The 26,903-nt window shown below is 35.8% G+C and overlaps 1 protein-coding gene across 5 annotated transcripts in view; it reads left to right on the plus strand.

Moving 5' to 3' along the window:
- The window catches only part of GABRB2 (gamma-aminobutyric acid type A receptor subunit beta2), a 139,970-nt gene that overhangs the window by 25,981 nt on the left and 87,086 nt on the right, over positions 1-26,903 (plus strand). For all 5 annotated transcript variants that reach the window (XM_053956773.1, XM_053956776.1, XM_053956777.1 and 2 more), the window contains one exon: positions 21,489-21,709. In XM_053956773.1, the coding sequence (XP_053812748.1) occupies positions 21,489-21,709 (221 nt within the window). The remainder of the gene's footprint in view (positions 1-21,488; positions 21,710-26,903) is intronic.

The following is a 26,903-nucleotide window of genomic DNA, read 5'->3' on the forward strand; positions in this document are numbered from 1 at the left end:
TTGGTAATCGTTGCCGTGTAGTCATGTCTAAGTGTGGTCATGCAGCAGTAATATTATTATACATCTCTGAAAAAGAGAGTTTTCTTTGGCTCTCAGTATTCATGTATTTAGTATCAGCAAAATTTCTGGTTTGGTCTTATATGCACAATGATTTTTTTTTTAAATGAGACTGACCTGAAAGGATAAGTGTATTTTATGGATAGATGATACTCTGAACCATCTGAAATGGTTTGGTAAGATCCATAGGAGGTGCTTTTAGCACATAGTAGAATCTATTTAGCTCTGACATTAGAAATGCAGTATTATCTGAAGACGGGTCAGCTTTTTATGAGGAAAAAATTACCAAGAAAAATTGCATGCAATGTTCTGGAAACAAAAAAGATAGATAGACAATGGTTTTGCAATTGAAAATAGCTGCTACCAGCTGTTTTATAGATTGGTCACTGGGGCTTTAATGAGAGATAATTAACTTGACCTTACATAAGGTAAATTATGCTTTTACTCTTTGGGTGCTATGAATGAAAAGCCCTTAGGAACACATAGAATGAACTGTAGGATCAATTTTTAAGTCTGTCTGGTGTTGTTTACTTTAGCTGCCACATTACCTTATGCCACAGGGAGTATAATAAAGGAAATAACCATCCTTTATTCATACAAGCAAAACCACAAACATGCAGCATGTGCAATTTTAGTTTACCTCTAGAACGTTAGTGGAATCTTGGTGTGTGCTGAGATAAATTTAAGTATTGATAGATTTCTGGTCAAATTCTAGCAAATTTTGGCATGTCCACGTCATATTATGTACTTAATACACTTCCCCTAGCGGGGAAATATAGTGAACTTACAGAATGCCTTAACTGGTTTCTTCCTGATCGCAGAAGTTTGTAGTAGAAGCTGAGGTTTAATGACCAAATCACCAGATGAACATTAGACCATAAAACAAGGTTTGCATAAAAAGAGAAGAGGATAAAAATGTCCTGGGCCTAATCTGCTCTCCCAGATTAAAAAAAATAAAGAAAACTTAAACATTATCAAGTCTGTATGCTTTGGAGTTCCTTGAGAGGACCATTTCAAGATTTTTTGTCACATTGCCTTCACAGTACCACTTCATTGTCTGAACTGGATGGGTGCTGATGACATAAGTTGCCTCTGAATAACTGATTAATAGGAATGATTTTACTTGTGACAGATTTGGCGCTTTCACTTATTGTGTAAGCTCCCTGAGAAATTACTCATAATTGAAATGCAAACAGAAAGACAAAAATAATGCAATAGAGTTCTGTGCAATATAATGGAGCTTGAAGTTCCTAACAGGAAGAATTGAAGCTATACAGTACCACGTAATTCTAAACATGAGATCTATGGTAGTTGATTAGAGGTAGCTGGATGACAATTGTACCAAAAAGAATGAACTATTGGAAGCAAGCTTATAAAAATCAACACTTTCGTGAAGTTTATAATGCTGCACTTTTCTATCAATTGCTGAAATTAACATGATTATCATTAGAACAGTCTTATTTTTCCTTCCCATGACTGTCTGTATATGTGTTTTGCTGTGAATATGCATGTGATTTAAGCTCCCAAATTTCAAGATATTTTTAGTTGTTAAAATGTGAAACAGAGCTTTTGTGCCTTTGTTCTCAAGTGCCTGGTGTCTGAGTTATAGTCAAGTTTAATTTTTTTCTCTATTCAGCTGGAGCACGGGGGAATCCTTGCTTTAATTAGTAAATTACTTTTCAGTTATGTTTTTACACAACCAATCATGGTTGAGTTTGCATTGCACTGTGGTGCTTATCTACTCTGTCAAGTTTGTGTTAGGAAACCAGCTCACCAGCTGTTAGGGAAGAAAAGCAGCCAGTTGGCAGTTCTTTCTGAAACCTGGAGGTGCTTATTCAGAACTGAAATACTGGTCTGGGAACTGGTGCACAGAAAGTCTCGGCTTCTTCAGCTCACAGCTCCTGATTGTGTGACACTGCTAAGCCTCTTGGCCCAGCTGCCCTGCCAGCCCACAGGCCACTGTGTGTGTCACAAGAGATGCTGCTGCCCCCTCGTTTGTGTGCCAGGAGCCAGCAGTGGCAGCAGCACTGGACAGACCTTCTTCAGCAGCAGTCATTTGTGCAAGGAGAGTCAAGTGCCTCTGCTGTCACTGAGGTCTTGTCTTATGTGGCTCTGGAATCCCTGATGGGTTTCCATTTTCATATGAAGAGTCTTTGAACTATCTTTAAATATGGAATAAGTGCTTCTGTCTTCAACAGCACTATCCAGCTGTTGCTCTCCCTGCTTGCCCGTGCTCTGTGTGTTTTAGGATGGCTCTTGATGAGCTGACACTGGCTGCAGTTGCTCTTTCTACCTACTGCTGCTTAGTAAGATCCTTGGGCAGGCACCAAGGCAATCACCAACAAGCCCTGCCATCACAATTCTCTCTTCTTTTGCACCAGGCTTCTCCACAGCCCATCCCAAATCTCTGTCCACCTAAAGAAATTGGAAAGCATTTCTGCAGGTACAGCTGCTTCATGGACGTGTAAAGCCTCGCTCCAGTCGTCTGCTTTGTCCTTAGGTGAAGAAGGGTTGCAGGACCTTATCAAGGAGTTGCTTGTTCATCTTGGTGTAAAATTCAGAAAACAAACATTTTTAAAGTAGTGATGGATTCACGCTTCTGAGACTGAACAAATCTGAGTTATGAGTGCTTTGAGGCCCCTCCTGTGCAGGACTGAGGAATGAACAACAACTTGAAGGCAAGAGCAATCTCCTTTCTTTAGATATTCAGAATCCTGGAAATATGATGTCCACTTGCCCTCCATGCCCTCTTTTTGGCATCTAGAATACCTCACTTGGAAGGCTGAAAGGATGCAAACTCTTCATGCTGCTGGTATAAATCCAAGTTTTTATGCGCTAGCAAATGGTTGCAAACCCCAGTAGGAGGGTGTACCTCTCCTGTAAGGTTAAAATATTTCTCCATTTTGTTTCTAGTTGTTCTGCTAAGCTGTACTATAAGGTAGGGCAAGTCTTGGGTTCTCTATGTGCCAAATGGCCATAAAAATATAAATGTAATGTTATTGAAGACTTGGCTGATGATTATGTGCTGGGATTAAATGTTGCAAATGCTGCAGATTCTGTAGGTGGTCAGTTCAAATACTGCAATTTTAGAGCAGCACTTTTGAGCAACTGTTGCTGTGTCACAGTACAGGTATCAGATCAAATGATTGAGTCAACGTACCCTATTCAGTGTAGTAGAAATGCCATTTGTACTAGAATATTATCATTGGAATAATGTCCCGTGCTTTGCAAATGTCTTTGCTGTGCCTTGGCATTTAATAGCAGCAGGAGACCATTATCCTCTAACAATGCACTATTTCATTGACATTATCTCTTAAGTAACACATATTGCACAAAGAAATTTTCCAGGTGTGTTTCCTTCTATACAGAACACAAAGTGTTTATGGTAGTTCGTGCAGCTAATTTCTGTTGATCTGCTTTATCCCTTCATTGCAATACGTTTGTGTTAAGACTTTCTTAAGGTATCAACAAATGGAGAAGGAAATTTTTTATGATGCTTTTAGAGAAATGTGTGTGGGATCTTAAAGCTTTAATTAGAAAGCCTTGCAGCTAACCTTCTACTTTTTTGAAAGCTTTTGCATTATGATACATGGTTGTCTGGTTCTGTTGGTCCTTTTCTGTTTTGGTTTTTTTTTTTTTTGGACTTCAGCCTTGGTAACAGCGAGGCTTTGGCAGAGATGTCACTCCTCACTGCATGAGGTCAGAGTTATGCCATGTGTTATGACACCAGCCTTCCACTTTCTGCAGTAATTTTCTTGCCTGTTTATTTCTCTTTTTCACCAAACTTAAAGTGATTGGTGCAAAATAATCTGCTAGATTTGGAAATCTAAAAAAAAAAAAAAAAAAAAAAAAGGAGAGAATGAACTTCTCAGCCCATTCTATGGCTGAAATTATATTTGTATCTGGAGATGTCTGTAGAATGACCTATATTCTCAAACACCACAATTTGTAATTTGTGCTCATCTATTCCTGTATTTGCCTCGTTGCAATTTTTCTTCCTTGAATGTGCAAATATGTGGTTTATTTTTGTGGAACTAATATTGCTAATGTCCTGTCACTATCAGGTTTTTCCCAGATGTGGAGTACCCTTAGCTAGTTGCAGATAACTTTGCTTGGCTTAATAAAATTATATCTTTAAAGAATAGCCATGCAGAACAGGAGGTGCTAGGACTGCAATAGATGCAGTAAAATCCACCAGTGAAAGATTGGAAGCAGTCTGTCAATTGGAGGTACCAAAGTGATTTCTTAAAACTTTACTATGTCCATGTTTAAGCTTGTTGTTCATGTGTAGCAATAGCACCTCTTGCTTTTAGGTGTGATGTTTGATTCTTCTTCATCAGACATAAAGCAAGGTGGGGGTTTTATGTGTTTTAACTGACATTTTGAAACTTGCTGTTTGCGATGCTTTAGATTGTTGCTGTTCCAGACTTTGTATTCTGTGCACTAGTCTGGAAAATTTCCTCAATTTTCTCATACCAATTTTGCCTTTGTAATGTGGGATATTGTGATCTAGGTTTCAATAACCTGTTTATATAGTCATTGAAATCTCATTTTATGGAAAGACAGAAAAAAAGACAAGAAATTATGTAGACAAATGGATCATTGCAAGAAAAAATAATAAACAAAATATGAACAACTAATTAAAATGAATGCATAGAAACATCCAAACATCAGTCCCTAGCCCCTATTAACTGTTAACAAAATATTGAAAATTACCTGTTTAATTGAAATTCTCAATGAACCCTTCCACATGTGACACGATTAACTTATTTTATAAATATCTATGCATAGCAATATACCTGTGAGTGATTGAGAAAGTGACCTGGAGGAGGATGTCCTGTGAAGAGACGGCAGCACTCAGCTGTATATTATAAACCAAAAGATTCTTAGATGAATTAAGATGTGCTTTACAGCATTATTGGGTCCAGATATAATTTGGATCTGGGTTTCAGAATGATTACTGCTGACACCAGAATGGACAGGCACCAACTCTGCTGCTAAAGACCACAACAACCCACTTGTGTCTTGGTCTGCACCAGCCAGCAAGGCTGGTGCTGCACTGCCTTGAGACAATCTGCTCATGTCAAAGACAACTCTTGACTGCACCATCAAAGTGCTGGCCCATTTACTCTGAACAAAGCCATCATCTGTATGGTACTGCATTTTTCATTATATAGTATTAGGAGAACAATGAAAAGAAATTAATCTGTGTATTTTTAATCGGCTACTTTAAGTATTTAGCTGTAGGTGAAAATGCTCAATATATGTCAAGTTATATGCACCCATGTGGATAAGATAATCAGCTTTCCTGTCAATTTTTGTTTAGAAGTTGTAGATGGAGACATAAAAATAGTGTTTTCTTGGGGCTGTTGCAACAAGGTGTGGTAACTTCACCACGAGTCTCATGCACTTACATGCCACCTATTTTTTTTCACACATTCTGTTGAGCTGACCTTAGAAAGTCCATTACTATTTAGTGACATTATAAAGTGATCTTAAAACTGCAAATTAATAGAATTGCTGTGATCTACAATGCTTCTGATAGTGCTGTCAGTTCTTGAGGTAGAACTTTAAGACACAAGCCACTGAAGTTCAGGATAAAATAATAAGTTTTGACTTTTTTCTTCTTTTTTAGTTTATTTCCTTTTCTCTTTTTGATTAGGGATCACAATTGAAATAATTTACTGCTGATTATATGATGGCACATTGTCCTAAGCAGAACATTTTCCATAAGCATTTGTTTTATAAGTAATTTTAACTTATGTCAAATACTTATGAATCATCCTCTTATCACTTACAAAAAAGAACTTTTAGTCTTCCATCTGTTTCTTCTTAATTTTCAGCTTTATTATACACACAATTACAATTTTCATCTTCTAAAAAATTCACTACACAGTTCATTTCCCACAGAAGATAAATGAATAAAATTTTGTTTTCTTTAATGTTAGCCTGTCTGTTTTCTATGCTTGGCTAGCAGCCAAGGAATATTGGATTTCAACACTCAGGTTTAAAAATGTGACTTTTAGTGTTAATAATAGATAGTATATGTGGATATTGTGTAAATTGTCCAGTGGTTGGAATCTGAATTCTCTTTTACCCCTTCATTTTTGTTTTCTGTTTAATTCTAGGCAGAATGGTTAATTACACTGAACTAAGATGAATGCTAAAAATTGCTATTGTGCTACAAATAAGCTTGAAGTAATGAATAGACTGAGGTTTCCCTTTTAACTAGGAATTTCCTGTGAGATTGTGCTGTTCTTGAACATAGAAGTTAAAAAATAACTTATAAATAGCAGCTTTTCCCAGCTCACTCACTGTAGTTGTACTGTCATGTTCTAAAGTCATGAAAACCCCTATGTTGTGGTACTAAAGTGTCATGATATCCTTCAGAATGATACTGAGTAATTTAGTACTTCTGTCTGTTTTGTTGTAACTTCATCTGGGTAGAAGAAGAGGTTAAATTTTAATTAAATACATATGATGTGATCATAAATGTTGAGGTCTGTGATGTGGAGGGCTACATTTTTGATTAAATCATCCAAAGAGTTATTTACAATTATACATTTCTATATAGCAGAGTGCAAAGATAATTTTTTTTTCTGGCTAAGAAAAATTAGAGATTTTTAATTCCATTTGGCTCAAAGGAATCACACTCATATAAGGATTTAGAATAAACTTAGATTAGGGAATAAAAAAGATATTTACTGTTTATTTAACTGATGAATGGATACATTTTTTACAAAGTATGCAACGCAAATTAAAATATAAATTAAAAGCAAGTGAAATAAAGTTACTAGAAATGGAATAAAATACAAAAAGGCTTTTCTTGCACCCTGATCTGGAGAAATAAGGATCCAGATAAAACCCAGGAATCAAACAGAATCTAATGAAGAATCCATTTTTAAGTGGCTCACATGTATCTCCAGAAGCTCAGAGAAGCTCAGAATTGGCACTTGTGCAATTTTGTGCATCAAAAATCCATGGAAGTTTTGTTTGGGTTTTTTTTCCAAAGCCCTATACTGAAGTGAATCCATGTTTTCACTAGGTACAGGATTAGGAAGCTTTGTGCCTAAAATCTCTGATCCTGCATGAAACTGAGAGAGAGATCTGGTTTTGCCTGTGAATTTGTCTGGTTCGTTTTGTTTGGTTCCAGGGGTGGTTTGTTGTTTTTTTTTGTTTGTTTGTTTGTTTTTTGTTTGTTTTCTTTGTTTTTTTTTTTTTTTTGAAGACACTTCACAGTATTGATTTGATAAAGTACTCTTTTGTAAAGCCCCAGATTGTATGCTTACTTTTAAGCATTTTGCATTTTCCTCACAAAAGGTGTTTTCATGAAGTATTGACTGTATTTACTTTCTGTTTGTGCAAATTTTGCTATAATTAATTTTAGGTATTTTTTCCTGTTTAATCTAAAGAGTCTTTAATTCTCCAGGCTCAGAGAGCATCTCTAGCTGTAAATATTCCTCGCTGAATAGCTCAAACAAGCAGACACTAAATTCATGTTTCAGTGAGTTCCTAAATAATTGTGTGAGAGAGCGCATGCATTCCAAGTGTAATTCGTTAATTGTGAGCTGCTGTAGATAATCATGTTATGCCTTAGGCCAGCTGAGGTCTAGCTTGACTTTTTGAACACTGCAGAGATGAGGAGATAATTTGAGAGGAGTACTTAATTGTAATATTTGGTGACATTAATCACAAGTTGTCTAATAGAAGAAATGAAGCAATTAATTTAGGGTGTGCTTGTCTCAAACCACTCATGGAATAGCCCAGGTTGGGAAGGACCTCGAAAGATCATATGTTCTTCCTTATATTTCCTGTTCTTGCCTCATCACACCCACTGAGGGGAAAAAAAAAAAAAAAAAAAAACCACCACCAAACAAACAAAAATCCTGCCAAATTGTGCACCAGTTTTCTAGATAAGACCATGAGTTAGAATCTGTGTCTGGGCAATATTTTCATTAGTGAAATCACTGCTAATACAACATAACTCCAAGCATCTGCAACATCCTGCCATGTTCAGGAGGAGACCTTTGGTACAGGTAATGAAGAAATGTTTCATTGAGTAACACAGCAAAAAACAAACAGTAAAAAATTTGCATTGATTTAAATCGGAACTTGAAACCAAGTTAAATGCAAATAAGTGCCAATAAATGAGCTACTTGGAGTAGAATCAGTAAAGACATTTTTGGGAGGAGTGTATAAGTTCTGAAATGCTGTTTGGAATGAATAGCTACTGTTTGTTTGAGGATTTTTGTTTAACTTTAGGATTGACTTAGGTACTGGGATAATAGAGCCATGAGAAAACATAAATACCTGTTTATAGGAAGATCTATTCAATAGGATTTTCAAAATCCTTTATGAGTTTATGATTCAAATTTGTGTTTGAAAACATGATTTATTCTCATAATGTTTTTTTATATTTTAAGTCAAAACAAAAAAAAAAGTTTTATTCATGCAAACTATTTTTAGTCTTTGTGTTGATTTAATTCACATCCATATGTCCTCTCTTTGTACTTAAAATGATTTTTAGGCATTTGGGAAGAAAGAATATTGTTACAAGAGTATAATGATTCCTTTTTTTAAGATCTGCAACCCTTACCTAATCTACTCTGTTACTTATTAAAATGAACTGAGATATAACAATTATTTCAGGAAAGCACTACAAACAACAGAGAGAACTGTGGGTAGAATTCCCATATACCAGTCTCATTTGCCAAACAAAGTTTCTGATAAATTTGTACCTTTAATTTATATACCCTTATGTATGGAACTCTTGTCTCAAAATAATTGTACAGCTATTCTCTCATCAAGAACAGAGCACAGCATATGGGGCAGTACTTACCAATTTACTTTTTTAAAAATTATTCTGAGCTGTGTTTCCTTTCTTTTCTAATTATTTCACAGCAAAGAAAGTTTCAAGCTTCCTAGTGGATGGTTATGGATTAGCTGGAAACAAAAACATTCAAAAACCCCAAGCCCTGCCTGTAAAAATAGAGAAGGGCTTCTTATCTGTGGTGCTGGTATCAAATTTGAGTTCTATTGTGTTTGCTTATAAATGTGGATCTGAACGCTTCCTCGTTTGCCCTGTGACTTTCTGGGAAAGACAATGATCAGAATTCAAGAATAGAGTGTTGATAAGCAAAGCCCAGTAGGTAAAAAAAAAATGTAACGTGTTATGCTGGGATGTTAGTGCTTACTTTCTTTCTTAAATACTTAATACTTTTTTAAATGCTCTCTTTCAAAATACTTAATGGGAGGGAGGAAAATGAAGAAGAGAAAGAGATAACTGACACTGGCGAGACACCCTTTCTGACAAGTGCACTACTTAGGAATTCACTTCTTAAAATAAAACAAAATCATTCTTAATGGGAAAATTTTATAGAGCTTCTCTTTCCTTTGGATGTGATGGAGAATGCATCTCAAAGAAGAGTTTCTTTAAAAAAAATCCTATATTTCAAGTAGTGTGTAGCAACATAAGAATATGTTGTAAAAGTACTTTCGTGACTCTTGAGACAGGAAGCATGCTGTTATTTGAAAAGAATAGATGTGTCATCAATCAAACCAGTGAACTGCTATATAAGTGCATTTCATGCATGAATTAACCAGCTACTAGCCAGCAGATATCAAATCGATGTGTGCTGCTGCCCAGCTAATATGGAATGTGCTCAAGCAGAAATACTATATCCAGCACATGAGGTCATGGCTATGAATATTTGAGCTACTGGAGGTTTTGCTTGTCTAGCACCTGCTAAAGCCCTGCACTTACTGCTGTGGCTCTGCACTTATTTACTATGATCTAATAATTTGAGAGAAAAAGCAAAGCACTTCAGCTAATGTCATTTTGAACCTATTGTGACTAACATGTTTAACAAAATCTTTATTGTGAAGGTAGAAAATCCAGTGTAACAAATTCATCAGGACTGATGAAGCTGCCAGGAGATGAGTCATTGTTTTCAGGACAATCTCAGTGGAATCATATCAGAGCTTTTTGATTACTTTTGTGTCTTTGTATGTGTGTTTGATTTGTTTTTTTTTATTTTAATTTCTCTCCAGAATTCCAATAGTAGGACTGCAAAATACGTTTGACATCTATTGACCATTGGAGGGAAAGGGAAATAATGGTTCTGTCATAAATGGGGATTGAAATTCTTTTGCCAGGTCACCTTATGAATGAAAACATGTTTTGTGTAAGCTTTAAGGAATGTTTGATGATTAGTTTCTCCTGCAAATTTAGTGTTTGTTTCTGATCCATGGATTAGTTGATTTCCATATATTTATCAAATTTTTGAGAGTTTTTACTGTAAGAATCGACAGGTTTTTAGTTGGAATATGTTCTTAGACTTCTTTATAACAGAGCACATTGACTTGGTTAATTTTGATTTGTTTCCAAATATATAAAGGTGTGAGAATGATAAGCCAATTCCACATGTCCAAAAAGGAACCAAATGCATTGCATTCTTTTACCTTTGAAAAAATGACTACTGCTGTTGGAAACACTGGTTTAGTGTTCCTTCAGCTGTGAAGAAAAAGCAAAACCCTTTCTCAAAGGGTTCTGAAGTATTCATAGAGCTCTGATTCTTAGGCATTTCATTTTCCAGAAATTTCAATGAATGTTAAGTGTGTGAAGTAGAGAGAAGGCATGAAAGATTGTATCCAGACTGCTGGTATGGATGTCCAGATGGAAGGAATGATGTCAAACTGAGTCCCAGCAGGTTGTGTAAATGCCTTCCAGTAAGAGTAGCTGGAGGGAACTGCTGTGTAAGTTAAAAGTTTGCTCTGTGCACGATCTTAAAATTGCTTAAAACCCATCCATGTCTCTGCCAAGTCAAATACATTTAAAGTACAATTATAATGAAGCAGCTTAGTTTAAAATGTGATCTGTGTTTCCAGAATAATTTCCTGATGCACTTTATGGGTATTTGCTAGAAGGGCTAAAAAGCATGAAACCAGTAATATTTTTATTATTAATTATATTTGGCAATATTTATTGCCATTTCCCCAACAAGCCAACTGACTGGGGGGGGTGGGGGGGGAAGTATGGTATCCTTATTTATCCTTATTTTGTTAAAATAGGCTGGCTTTGTATTAATGCCAAGTAAGAACTACTTTCCATGCCATTTCCATTAACCATATACTTTTCATTCCTTGGAAAAATGTTCTCTTGGGTCTTGTTCTTCATCTTTCCAGATGTCAAAACAGTTACTTCCACTCGGTCACTGAAATACAAGTCTGACTTGAACTCTGGAAGAAATAGTGAGCCACAAAGGAGGTGACAAATTTTGAATGTTGAGATGAGGCATTTAATCAGACACAAATAAATAAACCCATTTGGTAGTAAAGGATGTCAAATTATTTTTTTCTTTTTGATTCTTGGCGTATATTTCTGAACTGATAGTACAAGTGTAGAGACACTATTAGCTCTTGATGAAAAGATAGCTCCAGTCTGATAAAATATAATCAGGATTGTTTACAAAGTATCTATTAACAGTGTTGAAAGTGGAAAGAAATTATTTAATTGCATAGAAAGTTCTTTGGTACAGACAGAAACCTTGAAGTTTAAGAGAGAAAGAAAACGAAAAAAGGCAAAAATCATGTACTGTATAGGAACAGGGAATATTTTCATGGGAAATTGTTGGTGCCAATTCAAGCATATAGGAAATTGTGAACAATGGCTGCATTCAAAACCTCAGTGGTAACTGAATCCTGTTAATTTCTAAGTGTCTCAAATAGTGAAATAAGAGTGGAGGCAATTGATGAGAAAAATACTCAAAAAGACTGGAACAATAATACACTAAACAGAACAGATAAAAGCAGTAGTGTGCAGTGGCTCTAAAAATCAGACAATGGTGATTTTGAATCAAACTGAAATTAAGTTACAGTCACTGCTAGAATAGAGTGACCATCCTGATTTTTCCTTTTTGAAGGACAGGGAGCCTCTCTAAATGCAAGTGGCAATTTCATTTTTATTAGTCTTGCTCTAATCCTTTTCCAAGGGATAGATTGAAAGCCCTGAGCAACTTGGTCTGACCTCACAGTAGATCTTGCTTTGAGTGTGAGGTTGAACTGGAGGAAAATACACCTCTGTGGCAGAGGCACATGTGATGAAATTTTTGCTGTGAGATATTCCAATAGGTTTTGGCTTTGCTGAACCAGGAACAATTTAGAGTATAATTAATTGCTATTAGAGATGCAAAATTTTTTCCACCTGTGTTTTTTTCAGATTTTTTTTTTCACTAGAGCATAATAATAATAATTTTTCTTTCATCTGAATGCATCATTTATTCTCTTGCAGTGTCTTAACTAAGGGTATTCTCTTTGCAGAAGTATTGTGCTGTCATGCAAATCGGACCTTCTTCCAGCTTCCACAGGCTTGTCATCACTGAAAGAAATGATATGTATTTATTATAAATTGTCCTTTTTACTTCAGTGCTGCCAGCTCTCTGCAGTACCTGACATTTTGAGAGGAAACAGGCTGTCACATCTTGGGCTTCAGGGAGGAGAGCATTTAAAATACAGGAACAGGTCTAGGTAACATGACACTATTGGGTTTTTTTTTTTTCATCCTCACACTCTTCACTGTTCAAATTTCATGAAATCTGTACATAAGGTTGCAGTATGCAAGAGATTATTGGCTGAGGAAGGGCTGAATCAGGGTGCTCTGTCTATTCCCACAAGATTGATGTGCAAACGGGCAGGAAACACATCAGTTTGCAGTGCAGCCTCTGGCATGCTGCACCAAGATACAGAAACACTTCTGGGGATGTTTCTGGGGGAGATTTGTGCTCTCCAGAGCACTTTGCTTCCTTCAAGGTGTCAGTTTGTTACTGCTGGATTAATGAACCGTTTTAGAGAGCTGGGAATCAGCAGGGCAGAGGATGAAGTGTTGTGGAATGTGACAGTGTTTAACAGGAGGGAACTGCTGCTGGTGCTTCTCATGGGACTGGGGAATGGCACAAGAAAACTGCCAGGTCACCCTTGCCTAGAAACAGCTCTGTTTCTGTTTCCAAAGTGCACACATTTGACAAAGATTTAGAAGAAAAAGAAAAACAAAACAACACAAAAAATGCCAAGAAAATCAGCATAAAAATCGACAGTGTTTAGTAGTAGTAGTATGTGAGAAAATGCATGCATACAGACAAAGGGAGCTCATTTATTAGAAAAATAAAGCAAAAAGAAAATCAGCACAGACCTGGCTGGTTTTGTCCTGTAAATTTGTGTGAATTATCAGCAGCTTTTAGAGACCATAATAAGCTAAAGTAAATTAGTCTAATTGTGTTTCAGTTATACAGCACATTATTAAAGGAAATATTAGGTATCCCATTCTTTTTGTAATTCTGCAGTGAACTAAATAATAAAGGAAATGTTTTGGATTATTTTATAAATATTTTCCTTCAACTCATGCTCTCTCACTCACTGCATCTCTCTTACATCAGTATTCTCTGTGATTGTTGCTTAATCTGTGTAAACATTGCTTTTTGAGGTGATCTTAAAATTTGCTTTAAAATATTAATTTTTATTAAATATATCCTTGATCTAGTTTTAGAAGAGTTACAAATGCAAGATAATCATAACTACTTTGACAAAACTGTGTAATAGCTGAGCCTGTGTCTTGCTAAAGGATACTCCAAGTCAGAACAGAAAATGCGACTGTGTTCAGTGCCAAGAAGCACTGAGGAAAGCAATTACTTCATGAATTAATAATTTATCTATATAGCCAACTCTTTGTTCAGGGCAACATTGAGAGAAGTACCCTGATTTTGTCCACTTTCCCAGTGCTAATATAACAGGGGTTTATTAACTGTTGGTGACCCAGAATTTCAGTTAAATTTTGAAGAATTATGGGACTGTCCAGCTTGATTAGGAATTTCACTCTGATGCCTCCTAAAAAATCTGACTCGATACTTTCATCTGAACTTCTCTGCTCTCTCTTTAATTTTTATCATTTAAGTGAAGATGGTGTTTGGTAACTGTATAATGCCAAGACTGCTAATATTGGCTCAGAATTGATTAATATTCATATGTGCTCCTTCTTTTCTACAGAACGCTAATCTTACAGTAAGGCTATCTGGGATGTTGGCTTTGGCCCTCTTAATCAAAGGGGAACTTTCACGTTGATTGATAAGATTTTCTATGTCTTAATCTCAGTTATTACATCAGAAGCAAAGCAAAATTAATAGTGTTCTCACGTGTGAAAGAGTTCTTATAAGGAAAATATCAAAGGCCAGAAAACTTAGCTGAAAGCCACTTAAATTGTTCAGGTGCTGTGTGATACAGAGGGAATATGATGTAGGTTGGACAAGCCAAGGGTAACACAGTATTACCAGAAAATGACTTTGAACATATCTAGGAAAATGAGGAATATACATATATATGCTTTCTTGAGTGTATCTGTTTCTTGTTGAAACTTCTCCATTGCTAACTGAGGAGGCAGTTGGCTTTTTACCTGAAAGGAAATACTAGAAAATTAATCTGTTTTAAAGCAAACTAAACATACCAAAGTAAATTCTTTTGCCTATAAAAACAATCCAATAAAATATTTATATAATTTTCCTTTTCAAGAAGTGCATGCTCAGGCAGCCCAATTAAATGAAAGCGCAGAAGGGAAATATTTTTGTTAGAACACTGCATTTCTAAACTAAGCATAAAACTTCAGTCTGAAGCTCAGATATTCAAATTGTTGTTAGCTATTTATCTTAAATTTTTAATATTGAAACTAAATTTACACTTTAAATTGAGATAACTTTGTGGCTTGTTTCAGTATTAAGCCTGTGGTTGAAAATTTAGAGATTGTTACACATCCTTTTACATGTGGAAAGGCACACAGAGCTATGTAGTGTGAAAACAGGAATATTAATGGCACTTTTATCATTGGAGTCTCCATGCCTCGGTGCAGTGACAGCTCCTTGATTGAAGGAAGCAAGGCTATGCTTCTGAATAAATAGGTTCTGGGCATATTTATTCATTTGAAAAATATTGCAAAATATTTATCTTAAAAATAATGTGCTTTAGATTAACACCTATTTGTTTTAGTACTAATTTAGTACATTTTTCAGAAGTTAATTGCAATGATCCAGAGCAGAATTAACTTGCAATCCTTTCAGTCTCTGAATGTATTCTTAAGACTTTGTTGTTTGTGAAGGAACTTAGGGATCTGTAAAGCATAAGGAAAAAGAGCACTTACTCAAATGTTATGCCAGTTTAGTTCTGCATCTAGGAAAAGCTTGAATTCTCACATTTAAGCCAGATTTCATCTATCAATAACTGTATTCTTACCCTGGAGTTCCTCCCTCTGCCCCACTCCCCCACCAAAAGTATCAGACACTCAGGGTTCTGGTTGTTGTTTCTGTTTTTTCACTTTTGAGTCTCTGCTGCAAAACAATATCTTAGGCCACCATCTGCTCTCACCAACCTTTCAGCTGGATCTCCAGTTCTTCCTAACCACAGGTTTATTTCCACTCTTCTTAATTATTATTATGATTTTTTTTTTGTTCTTTAGTATTTTCAACAAATTCTCTACTGTTTTGCAAGGCAATTATATAATAGGCTATAATAGAAAGCAATATAAATATGATTTCTGTTGAAGGTATTTGCCTTTCTGAAGATCTGTGGAATTGCACAATTACATTAGGAATGATCTGTGAGCTCTGGGAAATAACTTGAGATGCATGAGTAAAGAAAACTTTGAAATTCAAATATAAATAAACTTTTTGATGTTTCTTGTGGCCTAAAATATTTTATTTTACTTCAAGGACACAACTAAATAATAATTTCATCTGAGGCAGAAAACTACTGTTTTCTTTACTTCTTTTAAGCGAGAATAGTTTCATTTATGCATTGTACTCTGCATTTGCTTTACTCATCTGAGAATCCTGCAGTGCTGCATTGGGATGATGAGATCCTTTCAGAAGAGAACAATCTGAGGATCTCAAGGCACATGACTCTCCTAACCAGGTAGCAGTTAGATTACAGTTTTCACTCCAGGTTCACTTTACTCAATCTTCCTCCTGTTACCAAGAGACAGCAAACCAGAGAGAGCTCAGGGAGCCGTGGCAGGAGCGCCTTGCTTGCAGTGACATGCAGAGTGCTGGCCCAGGAAAAGTGCAGCGTCACGCTTCGGTCTGGGTCACCTGTCAGAAATGAAAATCAAGTGTCACCGCGTCTTGCTAAACTAATTAAGGTTACAGGAAACATATCAGCCAGAACTGTTTCATTTCACTTGAGTGCATGAAATCCATTGCACTTGCCTAAATCACCATGGAGACACAATATCAATATTGGCTGCCCTCAGTAGTGCTGAGCGGACAGATTCATGCTCTTGATGCTGAAATCCCACAGTCTCTTATTTCAGATTTCATATAATCAGGATCAAAACTTTCATGCTAAGGAGTGAAGCTCTGCTGACAGTCATTTGGTTTCATACCCAAGTCTCTTGCTTGATTCTATAACACTGTTTTTCTGAGAACTGTGGTGGGAGATAAACAGCCCATCTTTGCTGCTTTGCTCAGCTGACAAATGAGAATTGCTGATGAATAATTCCAGGAGAGTCACAGCAAAACAAATGGTAAGCTTGGTGTTGGGATCTTCTTTTTGGAAAGACCATAAACTTGTGAAGATATAATTCCCATCAAGGAAAACTCCCCTAGTCAGTTTCAGGAGAAACTAACTTAACTCAGTTAATTACAAGTGTTCCACAGATTGAAAGCCAGCTTGGGAAGTTGGATTTGATAGACTGAGAGAATTCAACTTGAATTCTCTGTAAGGTTCCTGATGTCATTGTTTGTGGCTTTTTTATTTGTTTTGTGGGTTTTTTTTTTTTTGTTGTTGTTTATTTTGAAGTAAACATTTAAAGAATGTGAAAAATACTTTTTTTGAAAGGGCGTATGACTATTTTGGCATTTCTTTGGTATCATCCATTCCTTCAACAGCTCTTTCTACTTTTTTATAAGTCACTTTGTACACTTTGTGGTGTCTCCAGCGTTAAGCAGACTTTTTACATTATTTTTTCTCAATGAGAGACTGAGACAGATAATTTTGAATCACACATGCTGTAGTGGCTGGTTTTAAATAAAAAGAGGATTAAAAGGATTGTCAATCAACACTTTTAAATGTCATCAACAAACAGTTTTCAAAATGTACATGTTAAATAAATATAGTGCTCAGGCAAAATCTTCAGCTTCAAGCATTTTCAGAAGGGAATTATTTTGTTTTAAAATAGCGATATGTGGAAATGTAGTGAAGCATTTTTTACAAGTTAGTAATAACCAGGAATGTGATGAGGAGTAGACTTAAGCCAAACCACAAATGAGTTCTGCATTTATTACCACAGAGCAATGATAAATAGCTTCTTCAACTTCACTCTGTCTTATACTATGTTTGCAATATACAGAATGTATATTATATACATCAGATATTGCATATTCTTTCTGTTTATTTTATCTCCTCTGAAGTTTCCTGCCTTTATTGCTTCCAGTGTTTGAGTAGCTGTTTTCTAGCCCTGTTAATACAAGTTTTGGTTACAGTTTTAAGCTGCAGTGAGTGAATCAGTCCTGATTTGTGTAATGCAGAAGAAGGAGCTATATTTTTAATGCATTTTCTCACATTGGACCTTATTATCATGCTTTGAAATAATTTACATCTGGTAGAGTCTTTTGCATTAGACACCCACTGTCATTGTGAATATTCATTACTTCTGTTTCCTTTTTTGCCTTGATCCCTTTTCCAATAAAAAAAAGGGGATCAGCAATATGTCAGTTATTGGCCCATGGGTAGGTTTAGCTAAGGCCTGTGTTGTAAACTTTTTAAACTAATAATAGGCCCAAACTGATTTTTCTTTTTTTCTGCTTAAACATTTATTTGAGAGCATGAATGAAATGTGAGAATATAAATAAGAATGCCAGTATTCAGATTTGATGCTTTCCTATCCAGTATCTTCTGTTACATAATTGAAATTGCTGGTCATTCACTGACACCATGTCTGTCTGTAACACTTCTATTTCTAAATACAAGTTTAAATCCTCAGTGTATTTACACTTCCAGCAGCTAAAATGTTTGCAGGCAACCACTGCACAGAGTTAATGTGCAAAATAAAAGTTGCTCATGAATATGCTAATACTAATGAAACTGTTTGATACTTTTTTATTCATATGGAAAACTATGCATAAACATTAACTTTGTCATATATTTGCTGTTCTTTTGTTCATTGTATGAAATAAAGAAGAGGGAAAGTGGAAAGGTGAGGTGAGGAAAAGAGACATATTTCCTTTGATCACAATAGAATAGGGGTAATGATCCATTTCTGATGCCTAAATTTTTACTCTGGACAGAACAAAAAATTTTATTACATTTAAATGTAGGCAAACAATGGAATAATAATGAAATCATTAAAAATAATGAAAACTACAAAATGCATTTACAGAGAATATGTTTGCTTCTTTATATTCTAGGTTTTTCTTGCAACTTTGTCAGCGCTAAGTTTTATACAGCATTTCATGTCCAGGGCAAGTGAGGAACCTCTTTGTTTCTGTGGGAGAAATGTGTCTTTGTGCCTGTGCTGCAAACAGTCAGTACCTTTGTAGTTTGTGTCTGTGCAATGGTTTACACAAACACCATCATCAGGAGCTTTGGGCTTGGAGCTCTCTCAGCTCATTAGAATTAGTTCCTCGTGCAAGGCTGTGAAAATGAATTTGCTCCTGTTTCCTCTTCAAACTTATACTGGTTCTAACAATCCCATCTTGTGAATTTAAAAGGATACTAAACCTTAACAAAATAAAATCATCCTTTACTTCTATTCCTCTACTTCTTTTGTGTGCCGCTCTTCCTAGAGACAAGATATTTACATGTTTGTTTTCATATTTATCCCTAGAATAGAGGGGAATGTCCATATTTAATGTGAGTTTAACAGACTTTTCTCTTGGAGTATTCCTATTAGATGAGAGTGTTCTTAATGTCAACATGTAAAGGGTCTTGGGATCCTTTAGGGACATTTTGTACCTGCCCACCTTTTTTGAATGACACTTTCATTTGGGACTTTGAAAACAGATGCCTCTCCTTTCTAAGGAATAAATCACAGTTTATGTGACAGATTTTGCTTCTTTCCCATCTTATCAATTTCACTTTGGAATATGTAGCTTGGAACATCTTTGGGTTTTTTTGGTTTTTTTTTTAATGATCATTAGAAAAACCCCTAAATTCAAAAGGTTGTCAGAGTTTTATAACAATTTCAAAGGATTTCTGTTTTGACCATCAGAAATTCCAATCACATCTGAAAACTAGGGCCAACAGATGACAAATAATTTTCAGTCAGAACACCAGCTCTTTCTGGAACACAGTGTGTTTGATTTGAGACTCCAGCCTGGTGACTTGGCTTTTTCTTTCAGCAATACCAGTGCTCCAAATTTACAGATTTATGTAATTCACTTCTATGCGATGAGCCATGTATGTTTAGGGTTTTTCCTCCTCTTCTTTTCCTCTTTTACTGAGGTGTAAAAAGGAAAGCATGTTCTATGGATTTATGCAGTATATTAATACATGTAGGTTATTCCTTGGAATGGGAATAAAATGCAGCATTCCAAGGATAATAGTGAAACAACTGCTACTGGTCATTACTTGATGATGTGATATATTAGTATAATGAAGACTAATAAATTTTCCAGCTGAAGATTTTCTGATAGCTGGTTATGAATCAAATCCTGCAGAACAGTGATGAAGCATAACAGTAAAATTCTTCAGATGTAGGTGGAATGCTCTTGCAAGCAGAGTCTCATCCTGACCCTGGGGAGTGGGAAGAGGTTTCAGATTGTTAAAACAGATCAGATTGTAGAACAGCACCAGGTGAATATATTTGGTAGTTAAACAACTGGGAAGGCTTATTTGGTGTTTACCTACTTGAGTCCCTGCAGAATCGCTGTTGTGCCACCTGGCCAAAGGTGCTGGGGTTCCAGGCACGGCCAGGGGTACAGCAAGGGAAGGGGATTGACCTGTAACCAGTGGAGACAGGAGCCCTGGAGGGACAGCAATACCATCTGTGGTTTGTGTTGGTAAGGAGGAAATGCAGTAACTATTCACAACAGAACATGTATTTCCCCCTGCTTCACTGAAAATTGAAGAGGCATTTTCAAGCCCATGTACATGGGCTCTTTTGGGGAGGGATGAGGCAAAAAATAAGTGTCTTTCCACCACAGAAATGCACATTTCTATAAAAAAATAGTTTATACTGATTCATCTGAGTGCACACTGTTCTGCAGAAGAGGCAGGGTCACTTAGTTTCAAGGTTCTGTGTCATTGCTTACAGGCCCTCCCTAGTTCAAGGGTGGGTATTGTACATTGTAAAGAGAATAATTACAGCTACCCAATTACAGTGATTTCCTACTGGGGTGTTCAGTCTGTGAAACTGCAGAATAAGAAAAAATTATTTTTTTCTTTTCTGAGAAGTTCTATATAGTGTTCATATGTCAAATATCCTTTTAAATGAGAATGCTTGTAAAATATACTTGTGGCATATGCTTTTAAAGTAGTTCAGGAGGAAGATAAATTTTTATTTTCCAACTATAATAAAAAATGCTTTAAATAGTGGACTCTCCTTTACAATATAAAACAGGGCATAAGAACTAATATTGCCATGTATGCAAGTCTTTCTCCAGGGTTGCTCTCAATATACTTTTTGTATTATTTGTAGAGGTTTTTTTAGCATTGGCTAAATGTAATGAATATTCTGTATCTGGATAACAATTTTGACAAAGCTATAACCTTTGTAAAATGTATTATTTAAAAAACTAAGAGGTCAAAACATCTCTGAAGCACTCTGGTGGTCTGCATCAAGACAATGCAAGTCTCATAATACTGTGAATAATTACTGAGATGCTAATTGTGCTTTCTGAATTGTCCCCCTGAAGTAAACAGTTACTTCATCTGTAAAATTAAGACTAAGTATATAGCTTAGAAACCTTAAAAAATTCCCATTGGTTTCAGTGCCCAAGGGAAATTTAACAGACTTTGAAGAAATTTTAATTTAGGGAAGTCTCTGGGTAGTGACTGCAACTTCAGAGACAGAAGGCTTGATCCAGAGCTCTGTTGAATATAGGGGAGACCTTGAAATCTCTGAATGTTCCTATTTCCTTGAACTCCCAGGCTTGTAAAGTGCTACAGGCTGTTAAATGTCTACAATTTTTTAAATTTTATTTTTAAATATTGAAGTGAAAACTTCCAAATCATTCATAAAATTTAAATGCCCCATCTTCTTTGTGTTCTCACTGCTGATATTAAGTGCATACACGATATTCAGTACCGTAAAAATAAATAAATCTATTCATGGAAATTCTGAACAGAAATGTTTGCCTTTAGGAACAGTCACAATGAATACATGTGTATTTGCATTGTCATTTTTTTTTTTTGCATAATGCAAACTTTGTTTGTTTGTTTGTTTTTTCTACTCACAGGACTATACCCTGACAATGTACTTCCAGCAAGCGTGGAGGGATAAGAGGCTGTCCTATAATGTAATACCTCTAAACCTCACCCTGGACAACAGAGTAGCTGATCAGCTCTGGGTGCCCGACACCTACTTCCTGAATGACAAGAAGTCATTTGTTCATGGTGTTACTGTGAAGAACAGAATGATTCGTCTGCATCCAGATGGAACAGTCCTTTATGGACTCAGGTCAGTATGAATCATTTCTAACTCTTCTGTCTCTCAATTTAAAACTATGATTAAAAAGGTAAAAATAAAAACCATTCCTTCCTCTTTTTCATTTGTTTGTTTTTTAATGATTTTCCTTTTATTGCTGTATTCTATATAACTGATGATATTCCAGAAAAAGAAAAGTATTCTAAGGTTGTATTCTAAATCTAAGGATTTTCTTTCTATACAAATTTTTGAGATAAACTGCCATTTTTAGTACAGTTCAGAGACTTGTATTAAGAACAGATAAGACTGTAAATATTATTTGAAATACTCATTCTGGATTAAAAGCCTGGTTTAAAGCTGCTTCTTCAAAGGAATTGAAATATGAAATACAAAATGAGGATTAGAGGAAAAAACAGAAAATGTATATTACAGCTGAACTGAGAGTTTAACTGGTATGTCGTAAAAATATTTTTCATTGAATAATAGATTGGTTTGTATGCTATCCAGATAAATCAGCTTTCTGATTTTCACTGAGATGAGGTATAACTTGAAATGTTTTACAGCCTGTTGTTGTTCTGTATGACTCTATGGAGAGGGGTGACTGGAGAAATCAACAAAAGGGCTTCACTCTTGAAGGTCTGAAAACTTGGGAAATTGTCTGTTTAGTGATGTCAGCAGGATAAATAATTGCTGAGAAATGGATTTAACAGTGTAGCTGCAAAAGGTGATGCCAGTGCTGTGTGGGTAGGTAACAAAACAGCAGAAAAGCATTGCCTGGGTTAACAACAGAAAATGCTGCCGAGCTGGGGATTGTAATTACCAAAGTTTGTTGTGTCCAGTTGTGTTTTCTGTGGGAGCAGTTCAGGCTCTGGCACTATGGCTGCGAGCAAGTCTGGAGTTTTTGTGATTGCTCAGTGAAGTAACAGATACTTGGTTCCTTGAAAGGCAGCTGCAGTTTAAAGTGAAATATAAACCAGCTACATAACACACATTTATATTAATGGAGTGAGAGCGAGCATAACAAGGGTTTTGGTGTAGTTTTCAATTTAAGATTCTGAAATCATAAACTTTATCATTATCTTCTAGAATAAATTAGAAATAAATATCAGACTTAATGTCTTCAATAATGCTATTTTTTTTTTTTTTTTTTTTTTTTGCTATTTGTGGCATTTTTTATTCTGAGTACTTAAGCATGTGTAATAAATTCTGGCTTTTTAAAAGGTTGGTAAACAGCAGGTAGAGTTCACAAAAAATTGTCCGTAGAAGAATTAAGTAAAAGAAGGTTTTGTTTTCTGGGAGTTTCTTTGTGATGTTCATTTGTTTTTCAAAAATTTAAAACCTTTCATGAAATATACTTTGTTTAAAGTTTTGAGGGTTTTGTTTGTTTCTTTTCTTTGAGCTGAACAAGTACTGATACTGCTTCATTGTTTTGGGTGAAACGTTTCCTCCTTTTCATTCAGCATAAATAGCAAACCAGTTTTAATGTCTCTTCTGAGATGCAATAAAGTGAAATGGTATCTATTTTTTACTTAAAGCTGTTCAATGTAATTAGAGGAATCATTATTAATGCTTTGAGCCTTTATTTCCTAGAGTTATTTTCTTCAATACTTGCAATCACAATATGTTATCCAAAATGGTTTTAGAATAATTCTAAAATGGGATTTTTTTTCTATTGTAGGACTTGTGCACAGCCCAGAGCTAAAGATATTTAGACAGCGTTTTTCCTAGGTAAAAAAAAATCACTTTAGGAAATAATTTTCTAGTATTCTGATATAACTATCAGTCTCACATTTGAGACTACCAGTTGTTAACATCTCTTTTAAGACTCTACTTGGTGCATTTCAAGAGTTCTCTTTGCCCTGCGAGCTGGCACAAGATGAATGCTGGATGTGAGCTGTGCCCTTGTTCTTCGCTGTGCTGCAGTGGATTGTGCCTGAGGGCAGGGGCAGGGTGAGTGTCACCTAAGGCTGGGGACTGCAACTCCTGTGGCACCTGTGCCCTTGGGCAGCGCAGAGGTGAAGGGCACTGCAGGTTCTTGTGTGTTCTGGGGTGGGGACTGTGGAACACAACAGGTACCTAACAGATGACGTGGTAAGAAAGCCCCTTCTTACAGGTCCTAATTCTTAATGAACCCCAGACAAGTCTTGTGAAGTGTAGAATGGATTCCTCCTCAGACTCAGCCCAGTAGGTCTCAGAAGGAATTTCTGGCTAAAACATACTTCAAACCCTGGGCTGGATGGGGAAGATGCACCAGTGGAAATACAACAGGGTTATGTGACTGACCATATTCTGCTTTTGCCTTCCCTGGATCAAGTGGCAATCAATGATCTCATTCTAATATTAAGGTTTTAGTTTTTATAGCTTTAAGTAACTTTTTCTAGCTATTTCATCTAAATTCAACTCAGAGTTATTGTTATTTCAAATGTCCAGAGTACTGATATATTTAATTCTTGCTTATTAGTAATTTCCACGTCTTAAAAATGCCTGCTTAGTTGTGTTTCTTCCATATCTAAAACCCCCTGAACACTATTCTGAAAATCACTACTGTTGTTGCTGTATTAATTTACTTTAGCTTATCCTTGCAGTCACATATTCTTACTGTGGGATTCATTTTTCAAAACTGAGATTCCTTTAAGTATCAGTCTGAAGTGTTTCACCTCCCCATACATCTATTTATAAACATCATCACATCCACACATATATAAATGCTGCTGTGAATTCAGTTGCATTTACCTTGATTGCTGTAACCAAATTCATTGAACAGCAAGTGATCTTACCAGTACAAATGTAACCATCCCTTTCTTCTGTGTCCCTGTAGTTGAATTTCTATTTCCTACAGCAAGCAGTGATCCCTTAACAGTGTTCCCTTTGTTTTTGTGAGCAGAGCCCATGCATGGTGTGCATGTCACATCTGATTAGATGTGATGTTGGGAAGGTAAATTTCAGGAAGGACTAAGAGGCAGTTTTGTGAGCACCTGGATTATGCTGTCACTGGCAGAGGGGAGAGAAGGAGAGGAAAAACGAGAAATGGCTAATAATGACAGGAGACATCTAAATGGTTGGTATGTTGTCCTCATAGCCTGCCTTCTTCACTGCAGTAGGGCATTAGTTAAGGGCATAACTAAATTCTTGACCTTGTTTTTACAGAGAACATGACATGCTGGTTGCTTTTAAGAAGGACTTTTATTTCTGAGGGATAACTGCCAGCTATTTATGTTTTGGAAAAATGTTTTATTTAGTATTTTTTTCATATTCCATCTGTCAAGAAAATTATTCATTGCTGCCAAGAGCAGGACGTTCAGTAGATGATATACTTAAATCACCTAAATGGTAGAAAATTGTAAACATGTAGTCTTAAATAAAGACTCATTACAGGGAAAATTACTATGTTGGAAATTAAGATGACTTGCAAGAGGATATTAGTGATTTGACAACATTTATAACAGTAAATTTAGACATTCAAATCTAGGATAGCAAATAGTATAGGTTGAATAAAATTCGAATTAGATGTGCAGTCAGAACTGAGGAAAAGTTATGGCTTTAACTAATTTTTTTTGTGTTAAAATACCTGGTTTATATAATACATTTAGCAGAAATGGGTGCTACAGTAGAAGAGTTTGTTATTTTTTTGTATTAATTTTTGTATATTTTATATATATATATGTATATAAATTTTGTATATATATATATGTATATAAAATTTCCCCTGACTTCTGACAAACCTGTTCTAAAATGTGGATGGAAAGTTCAGCTGTCTTCTCCTTTCTTCTGTGTAAGCCTGGAGAAGAATCATTTCTCTGATTTTTGCATCCTCTGGAAGCTCCAAGTTTTTGGAATTTTTTTTCCAGGGATAGGAATGCAAAATTTGAGAATGATGACAAGATCCTTCTATTTGCCAATTTAGAATTACTGCTTTTTGTGTAACTGCTTTATGGTGACTCTCTGGAACTTGCCTCTTTGTTGATAAAGTCTTGTGATGCCATGTGTCAGAGTAAGGGGTGAAATTTAGTTTGGAATACAAGGATTAAATGTAGTTGAAAAAGTGGCTGAAGATGTTTTGTGTAGTTTTGTGTGGTTTTGCACCATTACCAGGCTGCTTACAGAGATATTGACTCTTGCATACACTTCTGGCAACATTCCTCACAAGAGAGCTCTGTGACAGTGGGTAGACAACTGATAATTACTTGACCAAGAGCTTTGTATGCTTCAGTAGGATAGTTTAATGCTTTTTGTAAAGAAGTTTGTGGGTGTTTTTTACAGAAAAATGGAATATATACAGAATTCCTGATACGAACCATATTCTGTGAGCTAATGATGTCCCCATCCTTTTTAGCCAAAAGGAAAACAAAAGGAAGCAGACTAGAGGAATTTTTTTTAGAAATTAAAGACTTTTCCCATTTGAAAGCCCAACAGTTTTACTTGCCAAGATTCGTCTAATGCATTACCAACTATAAGTCTCCAACTCAGCCAGCAATAATTCCTGTTTGACTGATGGAACACCGTTAATCTGCCGCAAATGAGAGAATTATGTGTATGATGGCCTTGCTTTGTTCTCCATTTCCTGCTACCAGCATTGAGTCACAAAATCCTAAACAGGCCTGGATGACTGTATTTTGTGTTGTCTCAGCTGTGCCTTCTGCTGTCTGCTTACTCAGTTTCAGCTGCTTGGAAATTTTCACTTCTGCAAATAAAATAGATTCTGCCATATTTTGCTCTGGTAGAACTGCATTGGGCATTTTTGTTGAATTATTAGTCTTGTTCAGCAGCTTAACTCCTCATAGGCACCCCATTGTTATGAAATCTCATAGACAGCTTTAAAAGCAATTGCTTTGCAAATATCTTTAGTATTCAGATCACATTCTTTAAATGGTGAAGTGTTCACACCAGCTACTCTTCAGTAAGGCATTTGATCTTTATTTAGCTATTTTTTTTCTTTTTTGCTGGTGTTTTGGTTTTTGGGTGGGTTTTTTTGTTTGTTTGTTTTTGTGAGGTTGTTTGTTTTAGGGGTGGGAAGTTTTTTTTGGGGAGTGGGGTTTTTATTTTTATTCTGTTTTTTGGGTTTGGGTTTTTTTTTTTTTTCCTCATAGGGCTTAATTGTAATTAAATCCTAAGAATAATTTGGAGGTAAAGTTCAATTTTTCAGTTTTAAAATCATACAATCATTTGTACTAGCTGGAACTCTGGAAGTGTTCAAGACCAGGTGTGAGGTGAGAGCTGTCCCTGCCCA

This window comes from Vidua chalybeata, chromosome 15 (assembly GCF_026979565.1).
Source record: "Vidua chalybeata isolate OUT-0048 chromosome 15, bVidCha1 merged haplotype, whole genome shotgun sequence".
Taxonomy (NCBI): domain Eukaryota; kingdom Metazoa; phylum Chordata; class Aves; order Passeriformes; family Viduidae; genus Vidua; species Vidua chalybeata.